The sequence below is a fragment of the Toxorhynchites rutilus genome, chromosome 3 (assembly GCF_029784135.1).
Source record: "Toxorhynchites rutilus septentrionalis strain SRP chromosome 3, ASM2978413v1, whole genome shotgun sequence".
Classification (NCBI taxonomy): Eukaryota; Metazoa; Arthropoda; class Insecta; order Diptera; family Culicidae; genus Toxorhynchites; species Toxorhynchites rutilus.
Window position 1 is genome coordinate 142,116,363 of NC_073746.1, and position 22,014 is coordinate 142,138,376.

Here is a 22,014-nt window from a genome sequence, read left to right on the forward strand (position 1 = left end):
TCACTTGGTAACCGGTGGTAACGGCACAGTGGGTGCGGCAACAAAATATGTAGTCCGCCACTTTGTAGCGGCCGCCATCTTGGATTTTAAAGATCATGGCATGTCCCAAATTTCAGATTAATCGGTCAAATTTATATTGAGATGGGACAGCCCTAAGATAAGGGAGGCGATCTGGCGTAGTGGTAACATCCATACCTCTCACGCAGAGATCACGAGTTTCAATTCTCGCTCCCGACATTCTTCCAAAAATGGAAGTAAATGTGACGAACCAGCTGAAATACATTTTTGAGAAAAAATAGTTTCAATTTTTTGAATATTTTTTTCCAGCGTAATTTTTCATTAGAAATTTTTTGATATTTTTTCATTAAAACTCAAGCAGTTTCTTACATTTTATCGTTCGACGAGAATTTTGTAGGTATTATATTTTTTGAGTGATAAATTTCCGTAAAAAATAAAGAAAAAAAATGGCCTTTTACAAAAAGTAGTTTAATTCTTTTACGAATATTTCAAGTACGCATAGTTGCTTTAATAACCAATGTTCTTACACCCACATCGTTTCACTGCTATCTGTTATGGTACTGCCAACTTCTGAGACGCGTAGACATGAAATCCGTCACATTTAAGTCTAAAATCATCCTTTTCTGCTTCATATTGGTATAATACTGGCCATTTTTGCATAGGTGACGTAATCACCAACACCATCAGTGTTGGGAAAACGCATGTTTGTTTGACTTAAATGGATAATCATGTACATTTCCAATGAAATAATCTGTCCAGTTAAAGAATATTATCGGTAAAAAGAGGGCCTAGCAGTTTTTGTGAAATAAATCATATTTGTTCCATTTGAAAAAATGCTTACGTCAATTTATGCGGACAGTCAGTCGCTTCAATGAACATTTGTTTGTATAACTTAACGTGAGCACCAGGTTGGTTGCTTGAGGTTGCAAATAAGTTTGGGAAGGCGATTTGGCGTAGTGGTATCATCCATACCTCTCATACTAAAGTTCACGAGTTCACTTCTCACTACCGACATTCTTCTGAAATGTGGAAGGTAAAATTGACGAACCAGCCAGAAGTGTTGAATGTCACTATAATACAGCCTACATCTCAGCTGTTTTGTTCTCAAGATGATGGCTGCCTATGATGGAGGTGATAGAGACATAGAGCATCTACAAAACGGATATCGGATAAATGTAGATGTAGTAAGTTTATAGCACACAATACTGGTAATTGTTAATTTTCGAACGGTGTATGAAAGCTGTATAGAACTACGTCAGTTATGCGTTCAAACTGTGACTGTTCAAAAACGTGGTTTCGAGAAATACGCGTTTACAGATTCGTACAGTAATACTATATCCCTTGAGATGACCTCATACTTTTGGCTGAAGCTTTCCAAAGAAATCAAATTTCGAAAAATCCTTTTAGGACAACATTTTTGGGGGCATAACTGCCGTTCTACGCATAGTTGTCCCCTGTTCCAAAATCAGCAGCTGAGAGAATCGCAATCAAAGTTTTCAGCCAAATTTGTCTACCAAAAGTTTTAAGCATTTCAGTTTAGCAATATACCGGGTTTTTAATAACCACAAACATATTTTTGAATGAAATGCGACAAGATCCCCTCATTTGGATCATTGAAGCTTGATCACGGGCTCAAAATTCATGTTGGGACAGTTATGGCTAGAATACCAACATGGAACAATTGAACTTGATTGTTTTCTGAAATACGGGGACCAAACAATAAATTTGTTTGTGTTTTTCCGAAAGATTATGAATAAAAACATTGTTTTATGAAGAAGTGAGTGATCTGCAACACCTTTGTGGAATATAAATCTCATTGTTATGAGGTATTCGCTAACAAGGTGTACACTTTTTCTGTTAAACTTTTTTTTATATGTTTGAGAATTAGTTCGTTCTTCCATTTATTGTGTTTTTCCGGAAGATTATGTATAAAAACATCATTTTATGAAGAAAAGTTAAAATTGTCAAAAAGTAAAATGGGACAACTATGCGTAGAACGGCAGATAAGCTTCCCAAAAATGCAAAAAAAAACATTTTTTCAACCTTTCAGACCGGGGTCCCCCCTTAAATGTTACCGAACAAAAAATGTTTATTTCGATCTGTCGGAATCCTTTGAGACTCACGGGGGACACTCCTGTCTGCTCTTCAACGTGGCGCTGCGACGGTAGTGGACTTGTATATCAGACGGATACACGAAGCAGGGATGATTGGGCTTTGGATCAACGCGTCTAAGGGTGGGTTTAGACTAGTGATATATTCATGTGAAGAAATATGATGAGATTTATAGAAATCGTATCAACCGTTTACACTAGCGTGAACTTCTATAATGAATATATTCATATCTTAGGTGAATTTATTCACCTGAAGTAGAACTGCATCCAACTTCAGTGAGTTCTCACCAGTGAGAAATTCACATGCGTTTACATATGCTGAATTTATTCAAGTTATATATACCTCGAATAAGTGTATCATATTTATTCTCACCCGTTTACACATATTTTCACGTGAATAAATCCATCTATAGCTATAGATCTCCCTAATGTAAACCCGCCATAAGACTAAATACACTCGACAAAATAATTAGACGAACAGAGTGCGAATTTACGAAGTACCCATAGCCATTCTTCCGTGTTTCACATCAAACACTGGGTACGAGACGAACAATGTTCTCCCTACTCTCGCAGTTTTATGTTTTTAGACAAACATTATTTTTTCGTACTCGTTGTTTAAAAATGTGACAGGTTTGTTTCACATGATGTTCAGCTTCTCTCGCATTTTCATCCCAAGCAACAGCAGTGAGTAGAGTAAAAGAAGCGAATTGGATACTACACCACTACCACTCAACACACGGTGTGTTGGTGTGTTGATATGAAAAGGGAAGGGAAACATTTACCAGAGATACCAACCTTCTTGACTTTTCAGGATTTCTCAGACTTTTTCGAACGTTTCCTGATGTTCCGACAAACACTCAATTTTGCTTATTTTTCAAAAATGATCCTGATTTCTCCTGATTTTCATACATTTTACTCTATCAGAATGAAAATTATTGGTAAAGAATAATAAAGGGTATGTCAATGTTTTTCTGGTTGGAAATGAGAACTGTCATTATATCTCGCCGGTCCGCTCATGTATAATGCTTACATTAAATTAAATTCTCTTGATACAAAGCTGTGGCAAAATTATTTCTATCAATATGTATGATCGTTGTTAATCGACTGAATAAGCTTTTTCAGAGTGAAAATTCCGAATAATTTCCACTACGCACATATATTTCGATTTTCCAAAAGAGTGCTAGATAATTTAATGAAACCAGAATATTTGACAAACTTAAGAAATAATAACAAGATTAAGTTTAAGAAACAACATTAATTGTATGATACGTATGTACGAGTAGCCGCAAAGTTATTGATGAAGGAATGCGTTCCAGAGTGTAACATTACTCAAGAGAAACTTTTTGGTTTCGAAGTCAACATAATAAGAAATTCTATAACATTTACTCCTCAGGTTCAAAGTAGAATCTGATTCAATGGTGAAACTATAGGAAATATATAGATATCATCGAATCAAATAACATCAAAATTTTTTAAAAATCATCTACTGCTGACAAGCTTTCCTCATTCAATGAGTAAATATTCATTCCAAAGTGTGGACGATGAATTCAAAGAAATTTATTAGAATATTGATTTCTCTGCAATTCAATGTAGTGACGTGATATAAACGATCAAAAGTTCCTTGCAAAATTCTTCAAATGGTAAACTCTTCAATTCTATGGCCAGCATAAATAATACAAGAAAACAACCCTGATCATGTCTATGGGTGCTTCATCTAAAATTTTGGGCAAAAAAATACACCTCTTTACCTGTTCTGAACAAAGTAAGCATCAATTGATATCAGAGTTCTTCACAATTAATATCATTATTTAGTCCACGCTTTAATTTAAAAATTGAATTTAAGAAACATCGGCTATTATCAGCTTTTTGAACAAGTACTAAAATTAAATAGAGCGTGGTGGAGATATTTAGTTATCCACATCCAAGAATAGAGTGAACTTTCCTGAAACTGCATCTAAAACTAATTTTTTGGTATTTGTATGACATCGCCCCACTGTGCACTCGGTTCCCCAAATTTCAATTGGCAACATGCACGGAGAAATAAAATTTCATTGAACGCTTCTTTTTATTCAGAGATTGTTTTCTTTTCGCGAGAAATAGCTATGGATTATTGAATCAGACTTGCATTATTCTGCATGAATTTATATCCTCTGAGTTCATGTAATTTTTGCAATACAAACTAAATTTCTAGTTAGTTTCTGTGAAAAAATACTCTACAAAGAAATGTTTTAGGAGGAATTATTTTTTCCCGTGCATGAAAAGAAACGAAACGAAAGCAATGAATTCTGCGACAATGGGTGCTATATTTGTGCATGACGTTCTTGAATTATAAACATCGTGTTTGTTTACACATGTTCATGTTTGTGTATTATTGTTCGTGTTTGGGATAGACATTCGACACTAGCGAAAATCATGTTCGAATTCAAACAAAAACATGAAATTTTCACATCGCATTTCACAGCATTTTGTACTTCTGGTACAAAAAAAAAATTGTTATAAGCAGTAAAAAGTGGAAAATAAAAAATTAAATATTATAAAAATCATTGAAGGGTATAAAAAACTTTTGAAAATACTGTTTATTGTATCCCATGTTAGAATTCAAACATTTTAAATACTCAGATTTGAAGACGAATGTAACTTCTCCGATTGCGATTCAACGAAATAATACTAAAAACTGCCTTCGTGAATATTATTACATTACCAGTGGAACCAGTTCATCGGATAATAATAGAAAAATCACATCGTCTATTCTCCTAATTGGATTTTTATTATTTCACCAAATGGCATATAATTTCATAGTTCATTTTAAATGCAGTTAATGAATTTCGAACAAGCCGAGCCTCAGCGCTCGCAGTTTACTACAATAATGTTTTACTTACACCAGGGTGAATGGCGACTGTTTATTAGTTTATATTGTACATTCTTATTTTTCTCGTATATATTTTTGAACGCTAGTTTTGATTCCGTTTGGTGTGTATGTGTGCTATAGACAGTGTTTGTGATATTTACAAAAAACAATCTCGACGAACAATATAGAATATTTTGCGTGTGGAATTACGCACCTACTCGGGGAGGTCTAGAGTATTCGCAATTTGGCTACGGTTACATCAATCCTATATCTACTAGATATCTATCCGATAGCATTTTTTTCTAAAGAACTATGTTAAGTAATGATGGGTAAGCATATTGATCTCACTTAGTACTAGTTTATTGCAAGTTGTCGTGAAGTGTTCATAACCTACTCTCACTACGCGTTATGCTTCTATAATTAGCGCATCCATTTGATCGGAGAAAAGGTTCTATTCCAATCGGTATTTAAGTATTTACACAAAATCACCAACACAAGACTAGCAGCATCACAATCGAGCGAGATCTGCTAATCCTCCAATTAATCGCTGACGGATTTGTCACCGTTGCGCCGGGGTGATGATTCCCGTTCGCTGGAAGCGTTGCTAGCGGTATTCGAGTTGATGTTGATGCTGTTATTGTTGTTGTTGTTCATGGTAGGAGTTCCGAGTGTCGATGCCATCCCGGTGACATGATTGCTCAGATGATGGTGCATCGACAGGTCGCTAATGAAATCGGATGGCTTACGGCCGCTGTTGAGGGCATTGTGCAGCGATAGGGGAGGCAGATGGAATCCGGGGAAAGCCAAACCGGCGGCTGCAGCCGCTTGTAACGAATGCAGAAGTGCAGCGGAATGCTCCTGAGCCTTCCGACGAAGCTCCGCAACGGAGGATGAGCGGGGATCGGCTGCACCAAGCGCGCTGCTGTGAGTCGTTCCCGTCGTAGCCATCGAGTGGGACGATGATGTGCAGGTGGGGGTGGAGGTACCTGTGGACGAACCGCTTGTGATTGGTGATTTCATCGGACAACACGAGCACAAACTGGGAAAGGCGGCTGGAAATGGGCGGAAATATTACTGTTGGGTATGAATGCTCCGGAAATGTGCGTGATTTTGCCGGGAATATATTTCTTACCTTTCAAATTTGGAAAAAGTGGTGGTGCAAATTGCGATCCAAGCGAGGCCAAATGTGGTGGCAGAAACAACGGTGGGGTAGTTCTTGGCTGGCCATTATCTAGCACCGGGCGGAATCCTCCGTTGCTGTAAGAAAGAATGTATGGGTTTTTTTTATTATTTGTGGTGATTTTCAGTTGAAAATGGATTATATAACGCTAACTTCAAGATTTTATTTAGCATAGTATAGTGAATGATCTGTTTTTGGTCAGATATGCATCGTTTATTCGGAATGCTGTTGCGTTTTAATCATAATTCTATTTAGAAGACAACTATATCATTTCTCTCTTATAGAAACCGTCGTTTCTAATGAAAAAAAAACTGGGAGATCAGATCTTTTAGAATGGAAACACTAATAGAGATATTCGTTCTTATGTCTCTTTATTAGAGAGAAAAAAAACCGTTGGATGGTTAATTTCGCGACTAAATAGTTTGGAAATAAGTATAGGTGAGTTGTACACTATAAATATTATTTTACTTGGTTCCCATGTGGTATTCTTTTCGTAAATAAAAGCGCCTGGGAAATACAAATTAAATTGAATGAAAAAAAAAATAGATGATTCGATAAAAATCGATAACTTCCCGCTGCAAGATCTCCACTGTGAGGCCTGCTCGTTCGTGCGTTACGGCTCCTAACATCCGCTGCTCGTTCCTTCTAGCGGCGCAGACGAACTGAAAGCGAACGAGAACCCCAAACGAAACAGGTGCATTAAATTTTGATTCAAATCGATTTTGACAAGCGTAACGTAATACCCCATCCCAGCGGTGAGACAATCAATTCCACGAACTGAACAAAGCTGAATGGCACTGTGAAAAAAAATCAAAACTTATTGGATAATGTGCGAGTGGGGACAGGGTTGCGCATTGAAATCTAATTAGCATCAAATCGCGAATCTGTGAAGATATCTGTGGAAATTTGGAACCGGTCCTTCAATATTTATTTTACCAATTCCCAAAAGGACGGGAAGAGCAAATTTAATATTTATATTCAGCAGAATCTGTGACTGTCCCACTAGTCTCCCTCTCAGTAGTCGCCCCGTCCCCGGGTACCGTGAATATCGCAAATTTTACATCGTACTGATTCTCTGCTTCTTCCTGTTGGACCCTTCAAGAAGAGAAGCTACGGAACCACCCCGGAAGTGACAGGAATGCATTTTGGTGATTTCTGCTGTGCCATGCTTCTTTTTATTCTGGCACTCGTTTCGCTTTTGCACGGTACCGGATCTATTATCTATTCTGAGGAAGAAGGAGGGCGGCATCTTCGGTGCTGTCCGCTGATGGCAACTGTCTGGATCGGAAGTGGAAAGTCACGGAATTGAACGTGAGGGCGACACAATCTTTTCCAATTGAATTAGGGTCACAGTTCACTTCGGGAAAATTAAAGGACTGTTTGTGCGGACCGGTTTCTGATTTTTATGGGTATTCTGATTTAATGAGACAATCGTTGGAAAAATAATAAAATCTGCGTTTGAAACTAAATCTACATTGCCACATTTTTCTCCTGGGAACTTTTGACCATGACACATTTTCATTTTTAGCAAATCGAGCCCCATCGAACAGCTGATAAGTTCTACAATTATAAGACTTCGTGCGGATATTCTTAACAACTATTTTTGAGAGTTTGATATTCGGACACACGGCAACAAATTGATACGTTGGCGGTACGAGGTATGGTTATTAAATAACGAGACTGGTTACGAAGAAGGGTTATGTTTTAAAAATTACGGTACAACGATATGCTCCCCTTCAATATACTCCCCTTGGCTCCTCACACACACCTTTCCATACGTTTTTCCCATTGTTCGAAGCAGTGCTGGAACTCTTCTTTTGTGATGGCGTTCAAAAACCGCGTCGCTTTTTCCTTCGCCTCTTCTACGGACTGAAATCGGGTACCTTTCAACACGGATTTGATCTTGGGGAATAGAAAAAAATCACATGGGGCTAGATCTGGCGAGTACGGGGCATGTTCGAGCACTGGAATGCCTTTATCGGCTAAAAAATGCTTCACCGACAGCGCGTTATGGGCAGGTGCGTTGTTGTTCGTGTTTTTCGTCACACCTGATTTCCGACGCACACTATAAACCACGTTCTATTCAAACCACTGCTGCTCGCAAACTACTATAATGACAAAAACGTGTTTTCGTACGTTTATAGCAGACACTTCAAGCTACCGAACGCACTATTCTTTGTTCTACAAAGATGTCTCAAATAATTGGGACTGAAGTATAAAATGTAAATATCCGGATACGGGAATCTTGTTGTGGTTTGAAAATGCGTTTTATTTCCTATAGTATAATGTAACAGGTATAAATTAGTAGGTATTATGATTATTGTAAGACCATTGTTTCAGTCTTCTTTATTGTCATAGGCCATTGCACAATTGTCCAGGAGATGCATTTAAGTGGAAATTAGCATTTAGAGCTCGACGGTTATTCAGTAAAATTGTCTTCGACAAAGTTGTTACATATGATAGAGCGCTCATTTTCATGTTATCAAAAATAGGGTGACCAAAATTGTCGATGAAATAAAAAATATAACTTTTTTATCTTTATAGATAGAGGTAAACATAGTTTGACAATGTTGTAGTTCCAGTTATTTGAGACATCTTTGTAGAACAAAGTATTTTTTCTATCTCTTGAAATAACCAATATAGCGTTTTTTTCTAAACTGCGTTAGGGTCACCATGAAAAAGCGGTTTATACTCTAACTTTTATATTTCAAATTCTACATACAAACTGTCTTCGAAAGACTTTTAGAGCTTACTAATACAAACGTTTTGCGATGCAGTATATGTTAACTTCACTCAAAGTTATCGATAATTCTTCCCAAAAATACGCTCTCTTCAATTGTTTGTAATTCTTTTTGGGGCAAACATAAACAAAGTTTATTGGCGGCATTTGAAAGAACATAGTTCATTCTACATGATGTATGATTTAGAAAACTATGTTATTTTTCGTGTTTGAGTAAACTAAATTGAAATCATGAGTTTTTGGATGAAAAACCATCAATAACTTTTAGTAGGATTAAGATATTAACAAGTTCGCAAAATGTTGGTCTTGATATGCTCTAAAAGTCGTATGAAGACACTTTTGATGTAGAATTTGAAATATAAAAGTTAGAGCAAAAAAACCCGCTTTTTCATGGTTACCCTAATGCAATTTAGTTAAAAATCATCTTTGTGGCAGATATTTATTCTTTAGACAAAATCTGTCCTCGACAAAGTTGTTACATATGATAAAGCGCTCATTTTAATGTTATCAAAAAATAGGGTGACCAAACTGTCGATGAAATAAAATATGTAACTTTCTTATCTTTATAAATAGAGATAAACATAGTTCGACAATGTTGTTGCCCCAATTATTTTAAATAACTTTGTAGAACATAACATTTTTCTATCTTTTAATATAATCGATTTGTCGCTTTTTTCCTAAGTTGCAAAAACCCCGCTTTTTTATGTTCACCCTAGAAGAAGCGGGTTTTTATACTCTAACTTTTATATTTCAACTTTTACATCAAAACTGTCTTCATACAAGACCAACATTTTGCGATGCAGAACTTGTTAATATCTTAATCCTACTCAAATTTTTTCAAAAAAACAAAAAATTTGATTTCAATTTTAATTTACTCAAACACGAAAAATAACATATCTTCCAAAATCACATATTATATAGAGTGAAATTTGTTCTTTCAAATTCATACATAGAACATAGTTCATTCTACATGATGTATGATTTAGAAAACTATGTTATTTTTCGTGTTTGAGTAAACTAAATTGAAATCATGAGTTTTTGGATGAAAAACCATCAATAACTTTTAGTAGGATTAAGATATTAACAAGTTCTGCATCGCAAAATGTTGGTCTTGATATGCTCTAAAAGTCGTATGAAGACACTTTTGATGTAGAATTTGAAATATAAAAGTTAGAGCAAAAAAACCCGCTTTTTCATGGTTACCCTAATGCAATTTAGTTAAAAATCATCTTTGTGGCAGATATTTATTCTTTAGACAAAATCTGTCCTCGACAAAGTTGTTACATATGATAAAGCGCTCATTTTAATGTTATCAAAAAATAGGGTGACCAAACTGTCGATGAAATAAAATATGTAACTTTCTTATCTTTATAAATAGAGATAAACATAGTTCGACAATGTTGTTGCCCCAATTATTTTAAATAACTTTGTAGAACATAACTTTTTTCTATCTTTTAATATAATCGATTTGTCGCTTTTTTCCTAAGTTGCAAAAACCCCGCTTTTTTATGTTCACCCTAGAAGAAGCGGGTTTTTATACTCTAACTTTTATATTTCAACTTTTACATCAAAACTGTCTTCATACAAGACCAACATTTTGCGATGCAGAACTTGTTAATATCTTAATCCTACTCAAATTTTTTCAAAAAAACAAAAAATTTGATTTCAATTTTAATTTACTCAAACACGAAAAATAACATATCTTCCAAAATCACATATTATATAGAGTGAAATTTGTTCTTTCAAATTCCGTCAACAAACATTTTTTATGTTTTCCCCAGAAAGAATGGTAAGCAATTGAAGAGAGCGTATTTTTTGGGAAGAAATATCAATAACTTTGAGTGAAGTTGAAATATAGACAAGTTCTGCGTCGCAAAATATTTGTATTACTAGTATGTTCTAAAAATCTTTCGAAGACAGTTTGTATGTAGAATTTGAAATATAACAGTTAGAGTATAAACACCGTTTTTTTCATGGTGACCCTAACGCAACTTAGAAAAAAGGCGTTATATCGGTTATTTCAAGAGATAGAAAAAAGCTTTGTTCTACAAAGATATCTCAAATAACTGGGAGTACTACATTGTCGAACTATGTTTATTTCTATCTATAAAGATAAGAAAGTTATATTTTTTATTTCATCGACAATTCAATCACACAATGTAGAGTGAACTATGTTCTTTCAGATGCCGCCAATAAACTTTGTTTATGTTTGCCCCAGAAAGAATGACAAGCAATTGCAGAGAGCGTATTTTTTGGGAGGAAAAATCAATTACTTTGAGTGAAGTTGAGATATTGACAAGTTCTGCATCGCAAAATGTTTGTATTAGGAAGCTCTGAAAGTTTTTCGAAGACAGTTTGTATGTAGAATTTTTCCGTGTACTTTCACTCTCTTGTTGCGGGCTCAATGGAATGCGCAGCGATAACGGTGCGGGGCTCAACGTATCAAACATGTGTGACCCATAGTTGAACGCAACTCTACACGAGATGCCACAGAAAAGTACACGGTTAGAAACATTTTCGAATTTACTGTTGGATTTGGAACCGATACTTGGAAGTTCCACTTCATGATGAACTGTAACACATCCAATGCAATCTCATTACTGACATCATTAGAATTAATTTCAGCGGCTTTCAAATGTCTATGGAGTCTCTAGTAAAAGCTGCTTTTCCGAAACTTCGTAATTGCCAGTTCGTCAAATCGACTTTTTCAGTTCGTAGTCAGGAACTCATGACATGTGTCGAGCTTGAGTTGTTTAAAAACATTCTGCTTCTTCTTTAGAGATTTTCATCATTCTTGTAATTCCCGATGAAAATGACAAATGCACTGTTTCCTCATCTTAGGAATAAATCTCCTTATTTCTTTCTTCCAAACTTCTGATCGTTGTATTTTAATAGAGGAGATGTGTCTAAAACGCGCCTACCGGGCAATTTGACCCGCCTGATTTTCTCGTGAACCAGCAAGAATAGAAATGCAATGGATACAGGCAATCGTGCTAGTCAATGATAGAATCCCACCATGCAAGTTTTACATTTGTAACATGCTTTAAAAAAATCATAAAAATAATTTTCTTTGGAAGCGATTTTCGATGTAATTTTCTACATCATTTCTATAAGGTTTTTGTTGCTAGAAACCGATTCAGAGGCGATAACTTTGGGTCATATTTATTGAGTCGAGTTCCCAGTGAATATATCAGATGAAAAAAATGGTAAGAAAGGATTCATTTCCTTCTCAATTTGATATTTTCCGCATCTGCTTACTATCGGGCAGTATGGCATACCCTCTATCGGGGCAATATGCTCGCTTTCGGCCGGATAACATTCTCACGAGAGAAATAGCTTGGATGTGAGAAATGCCAGATGATTTTTTCAAATATCTTTGCATGGCACGAATAAATGTCTTCAAATGTAATCAAAATGAACAAAAATGAGCAAACCATCACGATATTTCTAAATCATGTTCGATAAATCACACAAACAATTGTTTTCACATAGTTTGAAATGATCTCAGTATGTTTTCACAAAATTAGATGTCTTCGAAACGAAAACATGTCTTCCCATTTGGCATCTATAATATGTGCTCAGAGATTGCAGGAAAACAAGAGCGTGAACTGAAGAATTAATACACGAATAGTGGGAGAACACGCTCACCGGAGAAACGGTTTCTTCTCTTCGCTGGTAGGCATGAAGAGAATAGACTGATGGAATCTCTCATTCATACAAGCCGTTTCTCTGAGCTTTATAGTCTCTGAGAGAAACAACTCTTGGGCATATTATACTTCTGCTGGGCCATTTAACACCGTATGATTGGAAATTTAGAATTTGGGCGTTTTACAAAATAAAATTCGTAGCGCTTTTGTTATTCAGTGTCTAAAATATAGAACGATTACAGATGAGTTAACTAATCTACGTACTGACGTAGTTGTTATTTTAAATTTTAAGAGCACGGTCAGGATAAATCCATTCTCGCACCCCGTATTACACACTTCTCCTATAAAACCTTCATGACCAATTGCCATTTCGACTAGACTGTTCCTTTCAACAGCGAAAAAAATTCCAGTACATTGAGTCTGATCACAACGTTACTCAGAGATGGTCCTTTGGTTTGCAAATATTCTGCGCTAGATCTACATGAGCGATAACCTTGATGCAGAGGATTCCCGTGAACACATCAGAAGTACAGATAACATAGAAGTATAAAATCATGAAGTAGGAGGGACCGTGCACTTGATCCAATATTTGAGTCGCAAATGAAAGTTTACTCTTGTTTCTACTGTTGAGTGAAAACTGTCAAAAGTGGTCCTAGTTGTGGTGAAAAATTTGAATTTTTAAGGTGCCGTATGAATATTGTTCATGGAATATTTGAATTCAACGTAGCTGCGTTCACGGGGGAGCTAAACTCACGCATTTGCTAGTTTAATCTCCATTTGAGATTTTAATCCAAATGAGAAACAAAATAAACGGCTTCACAATATTTTTTTATATTACTTCATTCTGAGTAATGGTAAAGAAATGTTTTGCTGATTTCTATCGTTGCCGTATAATTTAAAAAGATGTTTTGTTCAATGTAAGTATCGCATTTACTTACAGTCGATTACAAATTGTTGTGTAATACGCTAGAGTCAAATCGTCTGTTAACTGTGAGAACACTCGAAAGATATCAGCCAACAATAACTGACCTCCGTTTATTAGGGTGTGTATCTTAATCCTCGACAACATTGAAAAGAACAAATGAGATCATATGTTATATTGTGAAAGAAAAATATGTTATATTGTGAAAGATAAATTGTGAAAAATAACTCTGTTGTGGGGAAAAGGCTTGTATTTTTGGAATCTGGCTCCTATCGACTCTTGCTTGCTTGAAGTTGAGGTCTACTTCAAAATAAGAAAATTTACAGCCGAAACTGAAGCTCTTTTCGAAGCTTTTCGTTCATCCAATAGACAGAAGCGTTGAAATGAACATATGGTCGGTGCTCAGTCAGACCGGACTATGTAACATAATTATGATTTCGAGTAAATCAAAATTCGGAGCTGTGTAGTTTTAGAAGCTTCTAATCATTCTCCCCAATTGTTTTTCTACAGCTCTTAGTTACTCTTCAGCAAGGTCGTATAATGGTATTATTACAAAAATACATTTTTAAGGTCAATCAAGAGGGTTTTACGACTGGCTATTTGTATTTGGTCCACTCTGACTGAACCAAAAATTATCTTTTCAAAGACTTGGCCCACTAAGACCAAACAATTTTATAATAAAATCATAGATGAATTTCCTCCACTGAACCGATACAATAAAACAAACAGGTTTTGTGGCTTGAATCAGTATTTTACTTACCAAAAATAATCGCGTAGTACAGGTAAACTTCGATATAACGTACATTTCACTTTCAAAATTGTACGTTGTATCGAAGCATAATAAAGTACTCACAAACGTAGTCTATAATACATGGTTGTGTTGCTGTTTTAGTAAATTTAATGAATAACTTCAATCAGAAGACGAAGCCAGCCTGTCTCATGATGTTTCCCTTCGTACTGTTGATTAAAACCTGATTCATTTAGAATCCGGAATCACAAAACCAGCTGTATTTCGGGATTGATTGAAGGTACAAAACTTGTTTTAGCATCACAATACAGATAATTCATTGGTTTAAAAAAAAAATCGAAGAAAAATGTCCTTTACACTTTGGAAATGTGTACGTTATAACGAGGGTACGTTATATCGAAGTTTCCCTATGTCTTTTCAAGTTCAATTCTTGATTTTCTTAAAATATATATTTCAACGTCGAACGGGTTAGCGTGATTTTGCAAAAGAGTACTTGCAGTCAATGAAAAACGGTTGAATTTGAATCCGATCATGAAAAGTTTTTCTGAACAAGATATTATAATATATTCGATTAACTTCTCAAGAACTATGAATTTTATGAAAACATGTACATCGAGTTTCAATTGACAAAAAAAAACAAATTTTGCCACGACCCTTTCTGATTTTTCTTGTGAAATTTGGTACTTATGACTAATTCAAATAACGATTGGGTGTAAAAAATCATTAATCTTTCTTACAAAAAATCGTAACTCAAAATCCAGATGTTTGATCAAAATATGATGTTTGACAAAGTTGTTGGAAAATAAATTAGCTATTTAGGAATAATAACACTTAAAATACACTGTTAAAAAATCTGACTCAAAAAATTAATATTATTTTAAAAACTTTTATACCTCAAAACACCCTCCTTTCGATATTTTTTTTGGTAAATGATATTTTTCCTAAATGGCCAATTGATTTTTCAATAACTACGCCAAACTTCATATTTCAATCAGACATCTGGATTTTGAGTTACACATTTTTGAAAATAAGATCAATGATTTTTAATACACTCTTTTCAAAACTCAGTCGTAATTTAAATTGATCATATTATGATGAAAATTGTGATTTTAGGTAGTTTCCATCATAACTACCAACTTTAAAAAAAATCTGAGAGAGTCGGCTCAGCGGCCGTTCGATTTGGCGTGGAATTGCTCTATGAGTTACTTTTCTGTGTTCATTGAAGGACAAAGGGAATAATCTTCTGAAGCGAAGAAATTCATCATTTCATTTGAAATTTGTTCAATTTTCTGGATGTTAGAAAAAAGTGGCTTCTCTCTAGTCGCTGTGGTCGAATGCACTTGGTCCACTCTGACTTCATAATTTATTCATTTTTTTCTGATCATTCAAAATACATTTATGTCATAAACCTGGATGTTTGCAACATAAGTGTGATCGGATAAAAGTAGAATTTAGATTAAGAAAATCTTGATTGTTTGCTACAATTAACTCATTTTTTCTTATTTTGATACTTAGTCCGGTCTGACTGAACACCGACCATATCAGAAACTAATGTGTAATATGAGATTCTTACTTATAACATTTACAAAACAAACATTCTAAGTGCTACGCAATTACCCCTCGCAATTCCAATCGTAGGATAGCGCCAGCAATTACCGAACTCATTTTCTCTATTCTCCTTCCTGTTGCTTAAATGCGTAAAAGTCACGAGATCATCACATCCTAACCGGCGTGGTACACAATAGCTGGCAACCACTCGGAAAGTGCTCTCCCGCTGGTTGACAGGGAAAACACTCTGACCCAGCAGCCTGAGGGGAAGCATGGGAAATCGGTTCGGTAGCGATTGTTCCCGCATTAGCGTTATTGTCGTCATTTACGGCGAGCAAAAATCGCCACGTGCCGCCTAGGCGGATGCTTGTAATTGCATTATTTTCCCGGGTGTGATTCAGGAAAAATTCAAACATCACGCGGTGATATCTTGATTATCTTGTTTTTGCATATTCCAGAGGATTGCCCTCGGAATAAGATTTATTGACGACCGACGGCATTCGACTGACATTCGAATAAACCGGAAACTGACATTTCAATACGGAAGTTCATTGTGGGGGAGAAGTTATGCATATGTTGGATGATATTTGTTTACGTTACCTCTCGCTGAAGCTGCCGAAGAGATGACTGCTGAAATTGTGCGAACTGCTGCTGGTGGGTACGGAGCTGGACCCATTTGTGCTGACAGCTGGCAAAGGACTGGAATCTTCCGTTGAAGCACGTGTTGACGTTGTGAGGGAAATGGGCCCTCCAACCTCGATCGGAGAGTCAGCCGAAGTGGAGGGCGTGGGACTTAGTTCCGCTTGATGAGAGTATCTGCGGGGATAAGAAAGGTGGTGTTTCATTATAAATTTTGTAAACGATGGAAGTCCTAATCGCGTTGCATGCTTACTTCAATCCAGGTGACGGTGTCCCAGCACTGTTAGACCCAGATTGTGTCATCGAATGTATATGAGTACCGGAGTGTGGTCTGTCGGGCTCCGAATCAACCCTCGGACTCATGGGTGGCGCACTGGAGCTACGCATATCATCATCATCCACATCGCCCGTTATGTCCGGGCTTGAATCACGACTGTCGGTTTCCAACTGATTCAGGAGAAAGAGAAAAAGCAAAGGTAGGTAGGTGTTTAAATTTCATTAAAATATATGGAAAGGAAATCCCGTTCAATTTACCTTGTCATTCAATAACTGCGGATCGGAACCATCGCCCCGTTTCCTCTGTTCTTCCTTCAGGCGCTCGGCCTTGCGCCATTTGGCTCGTCGATTCTGAAACCAGACCTGCAATCAAGAAAAAGACGAAAATTTAATTTCTTTACCAATTGACACGATACCGGTGATGTTGTATCACACCAACCGAGCATCGTTCCGCACATAAACTCCCACACCAACACATTAACCACATTATGTGCAAACAAGCAGATGCCTTCCAACGGATAGCAACGCATGTGTACATGTCCGTCGGTCTGGAAGCAGCAGGAAAAGTAAGAGCTTAAATAACGAGACGAATTCAATTTTCCGACTTCCCATTCGTTTTCTTGTACATCACTCTACTCCCAGCCTCACCACCACAACCAGAGGCATCGAAACCTCCCACCCATCCAATTTGCTGGATAGCGGTACCAAATTGGCTGATTGAGTTCTAAAATTTATATACACATTCCTGCGCTTACTTTTATTTCTTTCTTCCATTTCTGATTACTTCCCATTCCCAGTTGTGTTACCACCTCCCCCCTCCACCATGCCACGATTCTACGAAACCTTGCTTCCATTGTGTATTGTAGTGCACACCATTTTGTTTGTTCGCACATGCGCCTTGTTGAGAGGAAGGCGAGGAAGCACTGGCTCACCTTCCTTCCACACCACGTTTCGGTCGCCAGACAGTCACAGTCCACCTCGGGCGGAGTGGAATGAAAGAAATGGTATAAGATAACAATTTTGCCAAGTATAAATGATATTTGTAATTGTGGTAGTTGATGCTGGACTAAGTGAATGAGAAGGATGATTCTTTTTTTGCTTCTTCTTTCTCGGGGCGGTAATTTATTCAGCTCCGCTTGTGTGTATTTTTGGTGGTATTGCTATAGATTTTGTGAAAGCAGCTAAAGTGGCATCAGAAATTATTTTGCTATGTTGCAGTAGTGCTGTGTTTATACATGATGCTAAAAAGTTCTATTTATTTACCATGCAATATTTTAATGAAAATATCCAGGAATTTTTTTTTTGAAAATAACGTCGATTGATATAAATGTACTTGAGATTCATTAGACGTCAGCCTCCGAAAATAAATATTTTGTGAATGTATTTCTCACAAGATTTATATGCGAGCGAAGCAATTGTGATGTGGACAGTACCGTTAAGGGGGACCTCTGTGTGGAAGGTCGAAGAATAATGAATATTCGCGATTTTTTTCCGAATGTTAAACAATAATGAAAATACCCGAACACTTCACTTTATTTCTAAGGTATATTTGAAAATGTGTTATCCATTTTTTGAGAGCACGAATAATGATTATTACGCTGTTGACAGCGAGATGCGTAGATGCTGTCTAAAAATCGGTACCTTGCTGGTGGCATCGGTTCTGAAGCAACAGGGTGTCGCAGAACGAATTCCAATGAGTTTTTTGAAACTTTAGGACAATACCTAAAGCGTTGCATAGGGGTTGTTAAGAATTCGAAAAATTTCCGAAATGGCGGCCATTCTTGTTAGAAATGAGTTATTTTTCATGAAAAATAGAAGTTTAGAAGTGCATAAAAATAGAAAAAAATTGATATCAAACAACGGCTATATGGCACTTTAGATAATTTATTTTTACATACAAAAAAAAACACGTTTTAGCCAAATCGGTCGAGTATCCTGAGATATCGATACCACCAGCTGAAAAACATGGTTTCGAATAAAACACATTTGAACATTCGTACATCTATAGTATTGCTGTACGTATGTTTAAATGCGTTTTGAGGTGACCTCATACTTTTGGCTGTAACTTTCCAACGAAATCGAATATCTAAAAGTCCTTTTAGGACAACATTTCTGAGGGCAGAAGTTTCAAAAAAATGCAAAATGCAAGAACAAAAATTTGATTTTTATAACCACCTGACTAGGGTCCACCTTAAAGGGCTATTCTAGTATAGAGAGTTTCGGAAGTTTTTTCGAGCTCCCAAAAAATAAATTAATTGTATATCTTACTCATCCGTTCAACCTCAAAACTCGTTCAGCCGAGAAAGATTGGTTTGGCTTCTGTACTTGCGCGCAAAATCCTATCGTATATACTCACAGACTGTGAGTGTCTCTGTAATATTACTATTGTTTAGGCGTAATTGGTATTTATTTGAAGAAAAGGATATAATAGAACGAAAGATCTTCAGAAAATATTGTTTTTCTTTAACTCCATTCAGTTTTAATAGTCATTTTATTCCGCCACCTTATTGATTATCGGTCTGTCAGACCAATGCGCGAGTATAGGAAGGTTAAGGATATTTGTCACAGTTTTTCCGTGGAGCCGATCAAGCAAATGAGAAAAAGATTCGATTTTGATGATCGGACGCTCAAGGCTGCGGCAACGCTAAATCTCAGAAACCTTTTCAATTTGACGAGCATTGAAGTTGTGTTAGAAGCGTTTCCTGGAGGTCTGGGGAATTAATTCGGTACACCAAAGACAAAATAACTACGAAAGTAAATTTTAGTTTTAGAAAACGACCACGTGCAGGATTGGTGGACAAAAATTGGATGCCTTGTTTGTAATGTTCTCACTATGCCTCACTCCTCGGCAACTGTCGAGAGATTTTTTTCTGAATATAATCAGAACAAAAATAAGTTTCGAAATTGGCTCAGCAACTATACGATGAATGCTATTTTGAGATCAAAAGATTTGAATAGCCATCGTGGTATGAAATCTAGATTCTGAAAAACTATGCATAAGCATCGTCAATCACACAAATTACTTGCAAATGTAAATGTCATATTTGTAGTAAATAAATGAGTATTTTTTTCATGCTAATAAATTAGTTTTTTCTCTACAACGAATATTTTCGATGGTACAGATTTTTTGGAAAAAATAACAGATGAGAATGATTTTTAACCCCTCTAGTACAGATAAAAATGTGGCAACACTGGTTGTATGTATTCGTCCACGTGTCAAATTAAGATAGATATAAAGGGCGTGTCACATCAAATTGCATCACCGAAAAAACGCTGTAGAAATTTAATTTTTAGGAATTACATCTTCAGCTTTCGCTTATAATCAGATAAGAGTGTATAGATCACGTTGGCCATGCTTCACTGTCAATTTTTCGTAAATTTGGAAAAATGTCGTCGAACGAAAAAGAGCGTCGTGAATTAATCCTGCGCACTCATTTCGAGAATCCGGAGTTGTCACATCGGGACATCGGTAAGATGCTGGGAATCGTCCAATCCACGGTCAGCAGAGTACTAAAACGATACTTCGAGAACCTAACCATCGACCGGAAGGTGAAGAACGGCCAAAATGGATGCTCCGTCAGTGAAAAAGATCACAAGCGCGTAGTTAAGCAGCTTAGACGTGATCCGAGAAGTTCGGTCCGGGATGTCGCCAATAAGCTGAATTTGTCAAGTTCATTCGTCCAGCGGACCAAGCAGCGGGAGGGCCTGCGTACATACAAGGTTCAGAAGGCTTCTAACCGCAACGAAAGGCAAAACATGGTGGGGAAGACGCGAGCCCGGAAGCTGTACACCGAAATGCTGACGAAGCCGCATTGCCTGGTAATGGACGACGAAACCTACGTCAAAGCGGACTTTCGTCAGCTGCCGGGCCTGTTGTTCTTCTCCGCAGAGGACAAATTCAGCGTTCCGGAGGAGATTCGCAAGCAGAAACTATCCAAGTTTGCCAAAAAGTACATGGTGTGGCAAGCGATCTGCTCTTGCGGAAAACGGAGCGCCCCCTTCGTGATGACCGGCACGGTAAACGGGCAGGTTTACCTTAAGGAGTGCCTACAGAAGCGCTTACTACCACTATTGAAGCAGCACGAGGGCCCGACCATCTTCTGGCCGGATCTCGCTTCGTGCCACTATTCAAAGGACGTGTTGGAGTGGTACGAAGCCAACGGGGTCACCTTCGTGCCAAAGGAAATGAACCCGCCCAACGCGCCGGAGCTTCGCCCAATAGAGAAATATTGGGCGATTATGAAGCAGGCCCTCCGGAAGAACCCAAAAGTTGTCAAATCGGAGGCGGTCTTCAAGTGAAAATGGATTTCTGTTCAAAAAAAACTACAACCTGACGTTGTACAGAACCTTATGGACGGGGTAAAGAGGAAGGTGCGAGCATACGGGCTTGGGCTCGAAGTATGAATAAAAAGAAAATGCCAAAAGTTGTATAATAGTTTTTATTTTACTGTCTAAAATTTTCAAAAGGATCGGTCTACTGGGCGAATTTCTACAGCGTTTTTTCCGTGATGCAATTTGATGTGACACACCCTTTATAAGAAACGTCCGCTTACCTAGTGTTAAATAGTACAAGTTCTTATTTGAAACTCTCAAGACGCTGCATAAGTAGTGTGAACCACCCTGTTATAAGAATGACTAATATTTCAGTAGAAAATATTATTGCTGTACATTTTAGGAACTCAACAAGACGATGAGCGTGCGCAAGATGAAAAGAAAAAAGTACAAAAAGTACAAGATGAAAAATTCGGCAAGTAAAAAAACCTGAACCGATGCGTGCAAGATAATGTTTGGGCATACAAGTCCTTCAGGCACGTATTCTCTGTATTTCAAACACATACACATTTAATATAAAGGAAGCCATCATCGAATTCAAATTCAAAGAAAATATTTCAGTTAAGTTGAGACGGGTCGCGAAGAGGAAAAAATGTTATTTAATTTATTATAGACCAACAGATTCTCTCTCGAGCCGGACGAGTCTACATTACCCAGCAATGAAGTTCTGTTGTTAGGGTATGTTCGATTCATTAAAGATGAGAATATGTGCCAAGAAATGATTCTTGCTACATATATGAAGACTGATACCAGAGGAGAATCGATCTTTCAGGCCATGGAACGGTTTTTTTTACCGACAAAGCTGTTCCATGGAAGAACATTGTGACTGATGGTGCACCATCTATGGTTGGTCGTCAACATGGTTTTACAGCTTAAAGTTACAACTACGAAATATACAGACAGAATTCAGTAGTACATTGCTGAAAAATATCTTCTCATTTTTTCAACATCATACCTTGTCCCTTTCTCGTGGTTAAAGCGTGGTTAAAAAGCAACCCAAAACCG

The 22,014-nt window shown here is 36.9% G+C and overlaps 1 protein-coding gene across 2 annotated transcripts in view; it reads right to left on the reverse strand.

The window, feature by feature from the left end:
- Positions 1-4,810: 4,810 nt before the first annotated feature.
- Positions 4,811-22,014, reverse strand: part of LOC129778731 (diencephalon/mesencephalon homeobox protein 1) — a 72,738-nt gene continuing 55,534 nt past the window's right edge. Inside the window, exons 5-9 of one of the 2 annotated variants that reach the window (XM_055785811.1) lie at positions 16,936-17,040; positions 16,655-16,848; positions 16,363-16,578; positions 6,110-6,234; positions 4,811-5,963 (exon numbers count right to left, since the gene is read on the reverse strand). In XM_055785811.1, coding sequence (XP_055641786.1) covers positions 5,518-5,963; positions 6,110-6,234; positions 16,363-16,578; positions 16,655-16,848; positions 16,936-17,040 — 1,086 coding nt within the window. In that variant the 3' untranslated portion in view covers positions 4,811-5,517. Of the gene's footprint in view, positions 6,030-6,109; positions 6,235-16,362; positions 16,579-16,654; positions 16,849-16,935; positions 17,041-22,014 lie in introns of both variants that reach the window. The other variant, XM_055785812.1, reaches the window with a different exon arrangement.